General features: G+C 33.9%; 1 protein-coding gene across 1 annotated transcript; it reads right to left on the bottom strand.

The window, feature by feature from the left end:
- Positions 1 to 5,374: 5,374 nt before the first annotated feature.
- Positions 5,375 to 10,188, bottom strand: LOC21397096 (nudix hydrolase 16, mitochondrial). The gene is made up of 4 exons (XM_024161210.1): positions 9,641 to 10,188; positions 8,604 to 8,718; positions 7,099 to 7,182; positions 5,375 to 6,130 (listed from the first exon to the last, which is right to left on the bottom strand). The coding sequence occupies exons 1-4, from the start codon at positions 9,715 to 9,717 to the stop codon at positions 5,825 to 5,827; spliced, it is 582 nt and encodes a 193-aa protein (XP_024016978.1). The 5' UTR covers positions 9,718 to 10,188; the 3' UTR covers positions 5,375 to 5,824.
- Positions 10,189 to 17,585: the final 7,397 nt, after the last annotated feature.

The raw sequence follows: 17,585 nt of genomic DNA, 5'->3' as shown, positions 1-17,585 counted from the left end.
ATATATATATATATAAAAGATGAGTTCAATTGTCCCCTTAATATGTCCCCTTGAGGCCTGACTTGGTTATTTGTAGTGCTAGAAATCGTACTCCAGAAGGAGAAAATGCTGAGTATAGTCTCGCACCATACTAAATATATATATATATAAAAGATGAGTTCAATTGTCCCCTTAATATGTCCCCTTGAGGCCTGACTTGGTTATTTGTAGTGCTAGAAATCGTACTCCAGAAGGAGAAAATGCTGAGTATAGTCTCGCACCATACTAAGAAACGAGTAGTTTTCTTATCCATTCTTGGAAGGCAAATATATGTTTTCATAAATAAATGTATATAAAAGTCTCTTGACTAGTGTAACTATACATCATTTTCATCAATAGCAAGAGCATCCGTGAAATTAAAGCATACCTTTTACCCCAACATTAATATTTTTGTCAGCTTTGGTATATGTATTATGTGTGTGTGTCTATATATGTCTCAATCTATCATAGAAAGAGAAATCTACTAGATTTTTAATGAACTGTTGCCATCTCTCTACTCCTTGTACATTATATGACCTATATATATATATATATATATATGTATGTATGTTTGTGTACAGGATAACATTTTAATTTCTTCTTTTTGCTTCCTGTGTTTCGAGGGTAGATTGAACACATAATGTTTAAGAGATATACAAGCGATTCATTAAAAATTTACATTAGCTAGCTGTTCTATTACGCTTTTCATTTCTCCAAAGGGGTTCATGACTTGCTTACTATATAAGTTTTACATATTAGATTGTATATTAAATTATGTCGTAGCTAGTAAAACTCCATCAGGAATGAGATATCATTGATTTATGTCAATTTCAACTTGCCCTTGTGATAGTTCCTCTAGAGCTCTAATATATATATACATATATATATGTGTGTGTATGTATGTACATATCTAGTGTGTGTAATGTGTAAGGTCTCGTCACTTCACGGATTCGAGTTTTGAATTCGAGCTGAGATGTGATATTTTTTGAGAGTTTTTTATTGTAGCAGAAAAAGTTAGATGTGATATTTTTTGAGAATTTTTTACTGTAAAAACCTAAAATTAAAAATTAAAATCGGTAAAATGAACGAGGATTAAGATTTATGCATGTATGCAACTTGATCAGCAACTAAAGTGCAAATATGTGGTGTTTGCCAACTTGCATTAATGGGACAATCGATTAAAAAGGTTGAGCTTTTTGTACTCTTAGTGCTTTGTCCTTTTAGATGGTTCATTTTCTGTAAGTTTTGGCTTGTTGTGGTCATGATAGTATACAACCTAATAGATCAAATGCGTCCTTCCTCAATCTTTAGTTATCATGATTTGAAACGTGAGGCGTTTCCTTTCCAAAAGGGTGGTGAATAGTGACAAAGACCTAGCTATCTAGATTTCACATGCATGCAATGTGTGCAATTTTAATTAATCTTTTATGAATTTGATTGATTGGTTAAATCATGTCTGGAAATCTTTCTTTATGACGTGATCGGTTTATATTTTGACTATTTATGAATCTGATTAAAGATCGATAATTGGTGTTGAATTTAAGTTACATCCCTTTAGGGACTACCATATGGTTAGCACTTTAAATTATTACACTTTTATGGAACTAGAGGTCCTACAATCTTTGTATCTAGATATAAACAAGACGTTAATAAAGTTTAATTTGGCATTACATGGTTTTAATCGATCATTATTATGCGTATTAGTGACATGAATTGTGCATTGGTTAATATGTGATTTGCTCTGTTTGTTTTGTCTTAAGCTATATAATTAAATATTGTAGCATATCCTTTTCAAAGCTCAAATATGACGGGAACTGTAAATTTTCCCAATTATCATGTGTTGCTTAATTAGAACCAAGAAAAATGTCTTCTCAATTTCTCTGTGCATGCTCGTGATAAAAACATTTTTGCAATAGCCAACCAAATAGACAATCCCATCTTGTTGGAACATTGGTACTCCGCCAATATTATTTCGGATTTTTGTTTTGGTAATTAATATTATTTTGGATAGTTGTTTAGTCGATAATACCAAAAAAAAAAAAAAAGAAAAAAAGACCTTTTGGCGCTACTTGTGTCAAATTGTTGATTTGACAGTTCAGCGAGGACAGAAACTGTGCTTTCATTTATTTTATCAATTTGAGTTTTTAATTTTAAGTTTTTATAGTTAAATTTTTTTTAAAAATATAACACTTAATTTTTTCTGTTTCAGTTAAAAATTTTTAAAAAAATGTCACATCTCAGTTTAAATTAAAAATTTAAATTTGTATAGAAAAGGAGGCTTAAATTTTCCGCCGACGGTTTCTACGGCTACAATAACTGTTAATTATACTATATATGTATATACACACACATATAACTATATGTATATATAGGTATGCATGTGTAGTTTTTGATCAAATACTGACAATTGAAAACTATACAAATGACATGGAAGCAAGCAACTTGCCTGGCTCTTTCTGTTCATTGCCCTCTCAATCCCGTACTCATCACTGTCGCACACACAAGATATGTTGTTCATGTGGATATTTAGGTCCCGTTCTTTTTGTTGATTTGAGTTTAAAATTCAAGTTTTGTTACAGTAAAAAGCTCTCAAAAAAGTCACATCTAATTTTTTTACTATAATAAAAAATTTTCACATAATATCACATCTCAATTCAAATTAAAAATTTAAATTAGTGAATCAAAACGGCTAGGAGCCGTAGGTTTAGGATATTCATGGTCACTGTCACGGAGAAGATATACAACTAAATATATGTAAAGCTGCCCATTATAATATTGAGATATTCATTTCATTATGCGCAATTTGGAAATATTGTGTTAGAAGGTTGGCGGCCCTTGCTAAATCTTTTGCATTTAGATTGAAGGAAAATTTATCGATATCAATTTTGTTGTTTAACGCTTTTTTTTTCCTTTTTTTTTTTGGAATTTGAATTTGAAGTTGGGGATCGGGGATGGATAACAAAATAACAACATGAAGATTAATTAACGATGGTCAGAGATATTATCGAACTCAATTTATATAAGAAAAATAAATTCTAAAAATGAAAAAATGGACTTAGTGATACCCCATCTTATTAGAGCCATCCTAAGTAATTAATAGGGATGAATATTGAAGACGTGCTAGAGATGGTAGCTAAGATTGTTGTGAAACTATATATAAACGACCAAAGACCTGGCCGCTGATGTCAAATGTAGCATTTTTCAGTCTCGTTTCTATGAAATTTAATAAAAAAAATATCACCTTAAAGATTTTTCATGACATTCGAAGAAAAAATGTTTTAGAGAAAAGAAAATTGTCGAGAAAAATTTGTTATAGAAGATATGCTAGCATTACTCTTTCTATCCCTCTTTTTGTCACTATTTACATTCATTGTTTTACACGTAGACTCCATTAACATGATATGTTATTATTTAAATAAAAAATGATATAGTGGAATTCACATGTCAAACAATGAATACAGAAAGTGACAGAAAGAGTAACACTAATATTTTTCGTACAACAAAATTTTTTCTCAACAATTTTCTTTTTCTCAAAATAAAAAACAGAAAAAGTGATGTCAATATTTCTCTTTATTGTAGTAAGAACTTATAATGATTAAAAAAGAAAAAAGAAAAGAAAAACCTACTAGGATCATGGATAATAATAGTTGTTAGCTGAGGCATTAATGTTGGATAGGACAACTACTAGAGTTTACCAAAAGTTGTTTGCATGTATTAAGCTTCAAGTTATATGACTTTCTGGTAGGATTGCATATTTACCATGTTCATGTAGACTTTCCCTCTCAAACGTAATGACCTCAAATAGTTTTTTTTTTTTTTTTTTTTTTTCACTATTTATTTACACTTAAAAATGCCGTTTGTTGACCGTGAGGACCACCCATGAATATGACATCACGAGGGGAGAAACGCCTCGGATGTCAACATGGCACGACAAGATAATAGGCTCCGACGTTCGCGACACGGGAGGTAGAAGAGGAGGATTGGACAGCCGCAACCCGCAGAGAGTGATTGCCATTGGACCCGCGATTCCATAGAAAGACATCACGATTCCTTGTGAAAAAAAAATTATTTGCTGAGAGGAAAAGAACGGTATAAAATTCCTACCAAGATAACTAGAAGTTCCAACCAATAAAAACCCTAATGAACCTAAAAAAAGGATAAAAGCCCAGTAGACATTACTCGGTTTTCGAGACCCCGCTATGAGGAAGGGTAAGAGATAGAGAAGCAAATGATAAAAGGGAAGAAAATGAGGGCTAGATCAGTTTGTTTTGCATTAGTTTTTGATATTTTGAATGCCGAACGTTGTATATTTGAAGAAAAAAGTTGTTTTTCTCTTTTGAGCGATTAGATAAAAACATGTGAATCAATAGAAATTTTAGCGCTATATTAATAAAAAAAAAATTCTAAACAACCTGACTCAGCTGTTAGAGATTAGCCCCACCAACGTTGCAAATACTGTCGAAACTACTGAAATTTAGGTGGAAATTTTGGTATTTTGAGGGTTCTGTCATTTTTTTTGAACTATAAATCAATTTCGGCAGAAAATCAGAAAATCATTGATTAAAAATTTCAATATAATATTGATTAATATATTGATTTCGGGTTGCCAGTAGTGTAAATTGGATAAAATTTCGAGATATTTCGGGAAAATTTCAGAAAATGTTAACCGTAAAGAGTTCTTTTTTTTTTTTTTTTTTTTTTCTCTCTTGTTGTATCATATGATAGACATAATTTTGTCATTTTATAAGTTGTAACAAGCTTTAAAGAAGACCACATATCATATGATCCAATTATAGCTGTGATCGTCCAATGAGCCTCCACGCATTCATTATCCACATAAACATGATTTTAAAAACTATGATTGATATAGAATTTTCAATTATCTTCATAATGTATCACCACCATCTCAGGCAAACAATTAAGAAATCTAATATGTATGATATTTTTTTATATAAAACTCATTTATTTATATATCTTTTCAATGTTTATGTTATCATAGAGTATTAAAAATATGTTCAAATATAAATTTCCGCAGCTTCAATAATTTTTCTTGATATTTCCACCGATATCAATATTTTCTCTAAAAATTCCGTAAACCAAGAGTAACGATGTTTCTACCAATACCGATATTTTCATTCTTAGCCCCACTAGCGTAGAGCACACCCTCTCTCACAACCTAATTCATCCGAATCGGGTCGCATAGAAGTGACCTATTTATTGCACTTTTTATTTACTATACCTCATACTACAGCGTGTCAATTTTATAACCACGCAACTCTTTAAGAAGAGATATAAATAAGCACTTGTATGATTAAAAAATTGCAACATTACACGAGGTTGAGAAAATGGTGCCCTAACGCTTTTCCATAAATAATAGGTCACTGAATATTATCCTATTTTGGCTAACCAGGAAATTATATTGTTATTATGGCAGATATTCGTAAAATACAAAGAACATGCTAATGTAAACTTTTTGGCAACATATTTTTCCAATACTAAAAAGTACCACTTCTAGTTGAAATCCTAAGAAAGGAGACCTCAAATTTGCAGGCCGTCAAAAACTTAAGCTCACTTGGGAAAAAATGGTTAACTTTTGCCTTTTTCTTCCTTCATTTCGGTTTGTGTTTGACCCTCTGCCATTTTAAACTTGACAACAAAACAAAGTGATCAATTGTAAAAAAGAACAGCAGAAATCACACAGGAAAACACCTAAAAAGCACAAACATTTGTTGAATCCTCTTATCTGTGCCTTGAACCCTGAAAAGGAAACGGGACTTAGTTCAGTTTCTGACAGAGGCCCTTTCGATTAATCCTGATCGGGGGATAAAGCGGATGACACTAGGTGGTTTTCTTCCTTTGGGGAAGTCGCCATCATTTGATCTTCCTGCCATTTCAAGAAACCCTCCTCGAGAGCCTTTCGCATCCATTGATGCCGGCAACGCTCCATGGCTTCCGGGATGGTGAGCCAGCTTCTTTGGCGAGTGCTTTGCTCTGGCCAGAACTGAAGCTCCTCTTTCACGAGCAGCACAAACATGGCAGCCTTGCACAAACCTTCCGGACAAAACTCATCTTGCAGGGTTTTGCTCTTGAAACAGTAGTACCCCAAGAAGTGCTGAAAAAATAACAGCCTTGCATTGTAAGTAGCAACTACTGCGACAATTACCTTAAATAAAAACGGGTATAGAAACTTGTATTTACGGAAGCTATTAAGCAAATAAACAAGATATTTGTATTACACATATTCCTTGTATCTTTGTTAGTTGTCAATGACATCAAACATAACTCATAGAGATCTATAGTTGCACTCACCGATGGTCTCCATATGAGCATTATATTAAAAGTTTTTAGTTTTATTTTTATTTTTGTAATAAGAGCTTTATCTTAAAGTCAGGGCTCTGATGCTTAAAAAGAAAATGTTAAGAACAGAAAAACTTATTAAACTTTCATCCTCATCCATCAAGAGACTAAAGAAGAGAAAAACGCGTATGAAACTATAATCAAAGAAGAAACTCCTTGATAAAAAAGCAAATTACTGTACATAGGGTAACCAAAAACTTAAATACATCGGCAACCAAAAAAACAAAGACCGAGGTGATTGCTTCTCTCGTGAACAAGAAATTAACGTTCCACATGCTCAATGTGTCCATCACAGGACAGACCAATTCAATCTATAACTAATCAATGGGAAGATTGGATATCGGAATTTTAATTTTTTCCACAGATGCACATTTTCTACAATCGATGTCTGATGTCTAAAGCTGATCCCAAATAAAAAGCTTTTGTAGGAGGAGGAAAAATACGGTGCTTGTAAGTTGGAGGGGGCAAAAATAAATATATTATGAGTTTTCCTCCCTGTATTTTTAGAAAACAAAGAGAAGTACAATATCAGATTACTTTTGGTTTTAGTTCTTCAGAAAATAGGCATTGTACTACTTGCTGAAGTTTTAAGCTTATGACTAAAAGTTCAAGTGACTAACTAAGGTCTTTGCTTCTTACCAAGGGCTAATACTGATCTCGATAAACACATATTACACGACTGATGATCCATACCGCAAAGATAAGAGGTCGCTAAATTCTTACCACTAAATCACCTCGAACTCCAGCTTCTTCTACAGCTTCACGTACTGCTGCTTGCTCAACAGTTTCGTCATTTTCCCAGCCACCCTATGATCAAATAAACGGTCACTCACAAATATACAAGAATAACCCGAAAGCTTCCCCCTTGAGAGGTTGGGCGGGAGAAAGAAGTAGCAGAGAAAACAAAATGTATATTGGTAATTACTAGGGTACCAATTCAACAGTTATCATTTTGTAAAACAACATAAAAGTGTTGTTTGTAGCTCAAAAATAAGGATTTGAATTGCTTATATCCAAAGCTACACAAGTAACAGAGAAATAGATAATTTAAAGTTAACTTTAGACTACTAGTCTACCACAAGGAGCTAAAACTGAAAAGTTGGTCACCCGTCAAGATAAATACACACACACACACACACATTTAAGGCCAAGTCTTTTAACTAGTTTTGTTTAGATAATTGAATTTAAAGCAAACAGTGAATGTCCCGTAGTTTAGTAAAGTGGAACAATGGAACTGCTCATCATTATGGGGTAGCTGAGGAGACGGGCAGTGCCTAATAGGGATTCTTGAGAGAGCGAAAATGAAATGATTTTCATTCTGAGAACGAGAAAAACCGAGAGAAAAGGAAAGGAGAGGCACATATGGCTGTACACTTTTCCGGACAGGTTTTTATCAGCTCAGGGAAACAGTATTCAGATATTCTTGGATGCTTATGTGCAGGTACTCCAAATACATGTGAGGTAAATTTCCAAGATACCTCACTCAGGATCTTTGGATGCGAGAATAAAAACATTTCCAAGACAAACTTTGTCAAAACCGATTTATAAATTTCATTGACCACAGAATTTAGTGAGCGGCGCCAAATCTTTCTATGGATATGCTTCTTTCTCCTCTTTAGCTGACAAAGTGCTTATGGTACCAGTTTTCATATTTGGTTACCCGGAGCTCTTGTAGAGGTACCTATGGATGCATCATCTTGGCAGAAATTCCATTAAAAATGGAAACCAAGGCATTTTCAGATTTTCAATACCCATGTTTCCCAAAGTGACACTTTGTTCAACTCCGTTAATTTATACTCCAAGCATGAGCGTCGTCGTTGTATGATGCTGTTGGATGAAAAGCAGAAACAGGGAAACCAACACCAAATATGTAAAATCAATAGTGCCACTGCCACAGACCAAATATAAGAGTTTAAGGAACTACATCAATCCCATGTTCTTTCTCCTTCCTCTTACATGTAAACCATTATCAGGATAAGGAATCAAAAGGGGCTTTGCCACGTTCAGGAATTCTGAACTTATTGCAAGAAGTTCTGACATTTTTTCTGGCCAAAATGCAGATTCAATAGGAATATGAAGCATAAATGTCAACTAACTAAGAGAAGTCAAAAGTGTTAGTTTATAAATCATATCTAAAATAACAATTAATTCCTTTTCCTCTTTAACTTGATGGATATTGTATGGACAACGTATTAGAGCATGAATTTCTTCAAGGCAAAGCACTGTACCTTTGGAAACACAAGATTAGGTCCACTTGTTGAGTTGATCATTAGTACCTCAACAACATTCTCATATGCACCGCGATCATCCTTGATGTGATTTCTATACCTGAAAGGAATACACCTGCAGTATTGACAATCTGTGTTAGAACCTATCAAAAGCACATGCTTAACACAAGAAAATCAAAATAAGACAGGAAAGCAAGGCATTCTCCACCAAGGGGACAGGACTTATGTTCAGAATAACCAAGTGGACAGGCTGAAATTTCTTTAGCATCTACTACATTTTTTGAGTTATTCTACATAGCCTAAAGCTCCGATAGGACTAAACATCCAAAAGGGTATCTATACACACACACACACACACACACACATATTACAAAAAAAAAAAGTCAAAATAGCTAACTTATTTAATTATGTTTAAATCTTTAGTTAGAAAAGTTAATGAATCTAAGAATTTCAATCAGCAAATCACAAAAAATACCAAAATGCCAAAGCTTTACATAAGAAGAATAAGCTGAAAAGTCCCTGTAGTCTATTCCTGCCCCTGTTTGAAAACTTAAATGAAAGTTGAAGCAAATAAATCACCAATCATGATAATAGTATAAGAGCATTGTTAGTTTATCCTCTTGGCCAACCTAACATGGTCCATGTAATTTAATCATCCAAAATCACAAAATGATTGATTGAAAAAAAAAAAAAAAAATTTGTTTCATCATTATTTCTGTAACTAGTTTAGCATATATCTCAATACCATATCCCCACCTCTTCAAATTGCAATATACAAACACACAATGTCATAATAATAATATAAAAAAAAAAAAATAATAAAGACTAAATGAATGCTAATGAAAAGGACTGTTAACCATTTAATATCAAATAAACCAGCACTGTCCAAACACAAAATTACTCATTCAAGACGCTAATTTGAATTCCTTTGTTTTCATTTTTAAACTTTTCGCCCATAAAATTACACAATTCGTTCATACGCACCAAGACGAACACGAAATCTGACAAAATAGAAAGAGAGAGGAGAGAGAGAGTACCCGGCGACGAGGCGGCAACCATCTTGGTACCGCTGCAATTGACGACCAGTCCGAGCCACCAACTCCGAGTCCGACATTTCTCTCTCTCTCTCTCCACAAAACTCTTCAATTCTCGTCTCGATTTCTCTCTCTCTCTCTCTAGAAATGTGTGATTCTGAGATTCTTGAGGAGCGCTACAACGACACCGCAATCGAGAGAAAAGCGCGAGGAGAACGACGAACAGCGATCAGAACCATATCGAAGAAATTGGGTTTTTCTTCGATTCAAAATTTCAATCCAAGGAAGAAATTTTTGCTGAATTCGAAAATGCTTGTTTTGGTTTTCTTTTCTTTTTTTTTTTTCCTGATTTTGAAATCTGAATCTGAAATCCGTTGTCTCTAAGACCGACCAATAATCCTGGGGAGGGCCTGCATTACGCGCAGCTTCACCGCAATTTCTCAATTTTCGCGCCCATCGAACATGAACCGCCGTTAACCGACAAAGCCGGTGACCGGTTTTTATTTTATTGTATTTTTTTCTTTATTATTCTCTCCCTGGCTCTCTTTTGGGGTTTTTTTTTTTTAAAAAAAAAAAAATATGATTTGTAGTTACTTAGAAGGAGAGAAAAGAGAAGAGGCAGGGCATGAAAGGGGAAAAGGGCAGAGCGGGATTGGTTTATGTGGCAAACTCTGGAAGGAAGGAGTTTGTGACGGTAACCGATTATCTCTCTCTCTCTCTCTCTCTCTCTCTCTCTCTCTCTCTCTCTCTCCTCTCTCTGCTGGTCAGGTCAGCATTCGTGGACCATTATTAATTTGTTAGCTATTACTAGTTTGTTTAACTATTTCTAGTTTGTTTAACTATTTCTGGAAGCACGCACGTACGTATTAGTTTGTTGAATTTTTTGGATATAATATTTGTTTTCAAACGAGTATAAAATTTTTCGGCTCATTCCTCGTCTCGTGGTTGTACTCTTTCGGAGTTATGTTCCGAACGATGGTAAGCTTCTTTTGAAGTGGTAGTGTCAATTCCAGATGTTGACGGTGGTCGTGCGTGTGTTTCACGATCTACTATTTGAAGACATCTTGTTGACCTTGCCACTTGTACCTACCCTGATGGCTCTCTGTCCATTGTATTGTCGTTAAAGGCTTGCGTCAGTAGTGCTTTCAATTTTAGTTATAGATGTTTTAGTTTAATAAAGGTGTATATTTCCGTCATGTAGTATTAAGGTGTCTATATTTCGTTTGAGTTTGTTTATGGTCCTCTAAATTTAGGTCTTAGCGTTTTAAAAGTTCCGCTAGCTACGAGGCTAGCGGAAATTTTGATGGTCTTGGAGCTACAATTTACATCCTCTTAATGGATCGAAAGCTTCCAACAATCATCGTGGTTTCAAAAAGAGCCACATGAATGCTGAAAATTGATGTGTCCAGAAATTTTTCTTATATCGATCTTATCTTGTGCCGTCTTCTCTATGTTTCATCAGAATTTACTGATGAAATCGGTTTTTATTAAGTGTTTTGTATCGTATACTATAGAGTCATCCGCATTATGTTATTGGTGTATGCAAAACTTTTTTGCTAAAAGAAATTTTAGCTTAAAAAATGGGTAAAACAAATATTATTTTGTGGACTATTTTTCTTCTAAACAAAAGGATAAAACAAATATTATTTTCCGAAAAAAGAAAAAACAAGAGGATACGAGAAATACTGGCCACCGCCAAAGCAAACCGATTATAGAGTAAACAAACATATGTTAAAAAGCAAAGTGAAATGAAAAAAAAAAAAAAAAGAAGGAAATTGGAATCTAGATTTGTAACTTTTCATACATAGTCCTAGATAATGTACAAAATCATAAATAGCTTGTGGACTAACGGCAGTATGAATTCATATTTGGTGCGTTGTAGATCCTCATTAGAGACAACTCTACATCCACTTGTTTCTACAGAAATTGGAGTTTGTATCAAATTCCAATACCTACTATCGTGTAAGTTTCCATACCAATTCCCCTTTTTAACAACTTGGACATGCCTCTCTCATCAATTTATTTTTATTCTCGTCCCTCTTTTGTTTGCAACGTCAGTATGCAACAAAAACGTTCATTTCGTTTTGCTCGAAAACTATAAATAAAAACAGGAAAAACGTTGATATTGCTTTATATTCTCAACTGTTTCATGCAAGCGTGTTTTTGTTAGGGGTTGTCTGATTAGTTACAAGACGATTTTTATAAATTCTCCTGAACTTTTACATTATGTTTGGTACGAATAAAAAGTGGAAAGAAAGAAAATGTTAGAGGGATTTTAGGATGGAAATTGATAAATTAACTTGTTTGGTAGAAAGGAAATTGAGAAGGAAAAGAAAATTAAAAGGAAATTATAATTAGTGAGTCCCACCATATTTAATCCCTCTAAAAATGGGAGGATTTTAGGAAGGAAAATGTAAATAACTACCTAAATTACTAAATTGTCCTCATTTTGGCTCCAAAAGTTGGCGCTTTTTTTTTTTTTTTTTTTTTTTCAGAAAGAAGAGATAAATAGGCAATGAGCTTTCTCTCTCCACTTCGATATGTGTATATAGCTAGGATTAAAGATATCCATATAAAAGATTCAGTACATTAAATTAAACATCGATGATCAACCAACCTTTATCACATTCACAGTGCATTCATAGCTACAGTGCATTAATGCTATATAAGTTAAACTATGTTTTTGTACCTTTATATATGTATGTGTGTGTATATATATACATAATATAGATGGAATATATGTTCAAATTACATGAATTTTTTGAGTTAATTTGATGTTGAATACTGTATTATTTATACTTTTATTAGAAAAGAATATTAATAAAAAATATTTAGGTAAAAAAGTAATTACACCAATAATAATTTTTCCATCCCTTTAGTTTCACTTCCAATACCAAACAAGGGAAGGTAGATTCATTTTCTTTCTTCCCTATCATACTAAACAAGTCAAGGGAAAATCAAAATCTTTTCTATCCTTCTAATTTTCTATGCATTATAATTTTCCTTTCCCTTCCATTTTCTTTCCTTCTTACCAAACAGAGCATTAGTACCGTAACTTTTTCAGTCGTATTAAACTTTCTCCTTTCGCTACTTTTTGAACAAACTAAACACATGAAGATCATATGTCCCTCGTTAAAGGTAATTAGGTAATTTTGATCCATAAAACTTTCTACCTTAAAGCTTAATCCAAAAATTGAAGGATAAAAAATAATTTTAGTTAACAATTTTTTTTTTTCAAAATGAAAATTGCCTTCCAAATTAGAGAAGTACAAACCTAATTCAGACACAAGACCCCAAAGCATTTAGCCACTCAATTCTGACAACAAACTAGAAGCACCGGTAGGTTTGATTGAAACGTTCAATGGAATATGTATATATCTAACAAATACACCACTAGTCGATGGATAACTCTGATTGACCGAGATCGAGAGACTAAAAGCACTAAAGCCTACCACAAACAGCAAAGAAACATGACTTGCAGACTAAATATAAATACAACACTAGAAGGTGGGGAGACCACTTCGTTATTACAACAAAAAACTAACAAAGCAGCATAAATTAACGCCCTAAAACTGAACGCCATTATTTGAAAAACACATAAGCTAAAACAAATGGGTAAAATCCAAATGACACTAGCTCGATTTCTGATGACATGTCAACCACCAAGAATGAGCGAGGGTACTGCAATGCAACAAGGGAGCAGAAAAAATGACAAAAAGGAGTCGAGTCACCACCACTAACAAGTGAAAGCGCCTCACCCATGGAGCTACCACCCCACAAGGACCAAAGCCCCCATAATGTAGAGACATGGAAGCACCCACAATCCCCAACCTGCAAGGAGAAATGTGACTACCCCACCCCTTCCAACTACCAAACCGCATACAAGCTCCCTCCAAAGGAACACCGTATCCAAGCCACAACGAGCTCAAATGATGAAAAGGGAGGAATGCAGAATCATCCCACAATGCATAATGCCAGACAAACCCAGTATGAACGGTGTTGTTGAGAGAAAAACAGGATCTTTAAGGACATAGTACCTAGTATGATTAATCATTCTTCTTCACCATAATCCCTCTAGGGAAGCACTAAAGAACTAAAGTATATATATCCTTAATAGGGTGCCAAATAAAGAGGTAGCTAAAATTCCTTATGAACTAAGGACAGACAAGAAGCCTGGCATTAAGCATTTACACATTTGGGGAAGTCCAACTTAGAAAAGGATTTATAGGTCGAATAAAAGGAAACTGGACTACAAAATTATAAGCTGCTACTTTATTAGGTACTCTAAATGGTGAAGGGGTTACAAGTTTTGGTCCCACGACTAGGTCCATTTTTGATATGGGAAATTCAAGATTCCTTGCGGAAGTTGAGTTTGAAGGAGAGAGATAAAGTTAGAGATATTGTCTTTGAAAAGGAATTTGCTTCTCTTCCTTCAGTTGCTAGTCGTAATGTTCAAGTTTCAATGCTTGACATTGTTTAAGATGCAAATCTGAATCAAGACAATGTTGCGGAACTCCATATCCCAAATTAAGTAGTTGCTCCCGATGAGGAAACTCAACAATCTCAATTGAAAGTGTCATTAAGGACTTCCACTAGAGAAAGGAGAAGTGCGATTTCGGTTGTCTATGTCGTCCTTCTCTAAGAACATAAGGTTAATATATGTATGATGGAAAAAGATCGTATCAACTTCCATCAAACCATGAAGAGTTCTAATTCTCAAAAGTAGATTGATGCCATAAAAGAATAGAAGAAATCCATGAAGGATAATGACGTTTGAAATCTCGTCGAATTGCCTATAGATGTGAAGCCCATTGTTTATAAATGGATATTTAAGACTAAACAGGATTCGAAAGGTAATGCTGAGAGATATGAGGTTTGTCTAGTTACTAAGGGATTCATTCAAAAAGAAGGCATCAACTATAAATAGACTTTCTCTTCGGTTTCAACGAAAGACTCTTTCAGAATTATTATGACACTTGTGGCTCATTTTGATCTGGAGCTACATCAGATTGATGTAAAGACTGCGTTTCTCAATGGTGATATTGATGAAACGATATATATGGTGCAACCGGAAAAACTTTGTATATGGTAATTCAAAGAATATGGTCTGCTAACTAAAGAAATCCATCTATAGCCTCAAGCAGGCTTCTTGTCAATGGTATCACAATTTTCAGTAGGTTATTATCTCGTATGGACTTGGGGTAAATAAAGTTCATAATTTTGTATACCATAAGTTTAGTGGGAGTAAATTTGGCTTCCTGGTTTTATATGTCGATGATATACTGCTTGTTGGCAGTAATATAGGCTTGTTGCATGAAACTAAGATATTTCTAGCTAGGGACTTTGAGATGAAAGCTCTTGGGGACGTCTCTTTTGCATTAGGCATATAGATGCATCGAGATCACTCTCGAGGTATCCTTGGGTCATCGCAAAAAGAGATATATCGAAAGAATTCTGGATAGACTCGGCAATAAGACAAATAGACCAGGAAATACGCCCCTTGCTAAGGGAGACAAGTCCAGTCTCATTCAGTGCCTCAAGACAAGTTCAGTCTCATTTAGTACCTCAACAATGACCTTAAAGTTAAAGAAATACAACATATTTCTTATACGTCGGCAGTATGAAGTCTTATGTATGCTTAGGTATGTATGCTTTCGTATATAGCATATGTTTTGGAATTTTTGGAAGATATTTAAGGAACTCAGGAAATGGATCATTAGAAAGCAACCAAATGGGTCATACGGTATTTACAGAGAATAAAGGATTAAATGTTCACTTATCGGAAATCAAATCTTTGGGAGATCATTGGATATTATGTTTTCGATTTTGATGGATGCCAATACAATAAAGATCCACGTCGGGCTATATTTTACTGCTGGCCTGGGGAGCTAATTTTTGGAAGAATGTTAAGCAGACACTCATAGCTTCTTCCATTGCGGCAGCGGAGTTCATAGCCTGTCAAGAGGCATCTGATCATGGAATATGGTTGTGAATCTTTGTCACTGGGCTGCATGTGGTAGATGGTATTGAAAGGCTGCTGAAGATACTTGTGACAGTAATTTGGGCTTGCTATATTCCAATAACAACAGAAGTTCTTCGAAGTTGAAGCAAATAGACTTCATGTTTTTGTTGTTAAATAAAGATTCTAGAGTTTTCAAACTCCATGATTGTGGATCCATAAACCAAGGGTGTACCGCCCAAGGCCTTTCACGAGCTTACACCTCATACGGGTATTGTCTTATTTGACGATGTGCGTGTTTAGTGGGAGTTTGTATTTTGGATGTTTTTTTGGGCAAGACACACTTTTATGTTTGTTTTCGCGAAATAAAAAACATGGATTAGGTTTATCTCTGAACTTATTTGCTTTCTAATTGTGGTTTCGCATTGGGTTTAGAAAGTTTCATATTGATCTCACTAAAGGCTAAAGCAAGACCAATTGGAAATAGGCATGTTGGAGATCACATTGCATGTACTTTCTATGCCACTCATCCATACTCGATTTATGTCATTGAATATGTTGGTATGGTGACCATGGAAGGTTTAGTTACGTTTGAATGTTTCGAAAGCTGCCATGATTTCATACTAATATAGGAGATAGACCAAATCATACAAATGACATCTTAAGGAACATATGATATAATTGTTTTAGAAATCACATGTAGCCCAAGTGGAAGATTGTTAAGAAATTCACGTTAATTTCCTAATATTAATATGGGCACATATTTATATGACAATTATATCATGCTATTTAATAAATGAGCTTTAAGTGATCTAATTAGGAGAGCCCAATAAGACTTCGAATTGGGTATAGGTTTAATGAGTAGATACCCAATACTGACTCAGCTATGTTTAATAGGACCCTACCAGAATAGTATATAAGGACATGTAGGTTATGTTCCTCAATACGTCAAATCATTCGGCCGCTTTCTCTTATATCCTATCTAGAGAGAAACACCATGTTAAGGACTCTAGAGATTTGACTGAGGAAAACAATAACTGGTTTGCTAATTGTTATAGTAATTTTGTAAAAGTGTCTATTGATGCTAATATGAATTCATGTATGCTTCCTCAATATTGCTCTTGTAGTTTGGTATGATGGTTCTTGGTATTTATGAATTTGTTGATTAAAATCATATTTATAATTAAAGTCTACCGGTTCTAACTTTGCTAAAATTATGTATTTCTGTTCATAAGACCGAGTATCACCAACAAGCTTAGGGTCAATTTTCGCTTTTATTCTTTTTCTCTTCTAACTTGTTAAGATAAGATTTAGACTAAACAGAAATAATATATTAGTAATAGAAAAAAGATCTTACAGAAAAATAAGTTAATTAAAAAAAAATCTAAAGACTTTAGAACGATATCACGTTAGCCTGAAAGCGACATGTATTTTCACTTTTGCAATGAGTTTTTTTTTTTTTTTTTTTTTCACGTTGATTTTGGAGAGTTGTGAACTTGTATTCTTTCCCCTTCTCCTCTTCTTACGTGGAAAAGTAGAACAACCACAACTTTGCTTTTTATTTTTTATTTTTTTAAAATGTATTTCTGTTCATAAGATGTCACAACAAATGAAGGGTCAATTTTCTCCTTCATTTCTTTTTCTCTATACTTTTTCTTTTCTTTTCTTGTTGTGAACAAGTAAATACACATGAATATGTACACATAATCTTTCTATAGCATTGACAAAAGATAGATTAAAAATAGCACCCATTTAAACTTATTTTTACTGACAAATAAATACTCGTAGTGGTTACCAAAATCAGTATTATTTTTAAAATGCTATCTTTATTATTGTTATAAAAATTAAACGATCTTTTTCTTTTCTTTAAATAAAGAAAGCACATGCATCTTATAACCTGTCTCATCGTGTAAATAAACAATAAAAAAAGTGATCGATTAACAGTCAAGGCAAACTATTTTTCAATAACAGATTAAATGCTATTCATTA

The sequence above is a fragment of the Morus notabilis genome, unplaced genomic scaffold (assembly GCF_000414095.1).
Source record: "Morus notabilis unplaced genomic scaffold, ASM41409v2 Scaffold49, whole genome shotgun sequence".
NCBI lineage: Eukaryota > Viridiplantae > Streptophyta > Magnoliopsida > Rosales > Moraceae > Morus > Morus notabilis.
This window is presented reverse-complemented; position numbering and strand designations above follow the sequence as displayed.

Coding starts and splice junctions, on each gene's coding strand:
- LOC21397096 (XM_024161210.1), bottom strand. CDS start 9,717: ATGTCGGACTCGGAGTTGGTGGCTCGGACTGGTCGTCAATTGCAGCGG. Junction 7,183..8,603: donor CTAATCTTGTGTTTCCAAAG/GTACAGTGCTTT, acceptor ATTTGATCATAG/GGTGGCTGGGAAAATGACGA. Junction 6,131..7,098: donor GAGTTCGAGGTGATTTAGTG/GTAAGAATTTAG, acceptor TTATTTTTTCAG/CACTTCTTGGGGTACTACTG.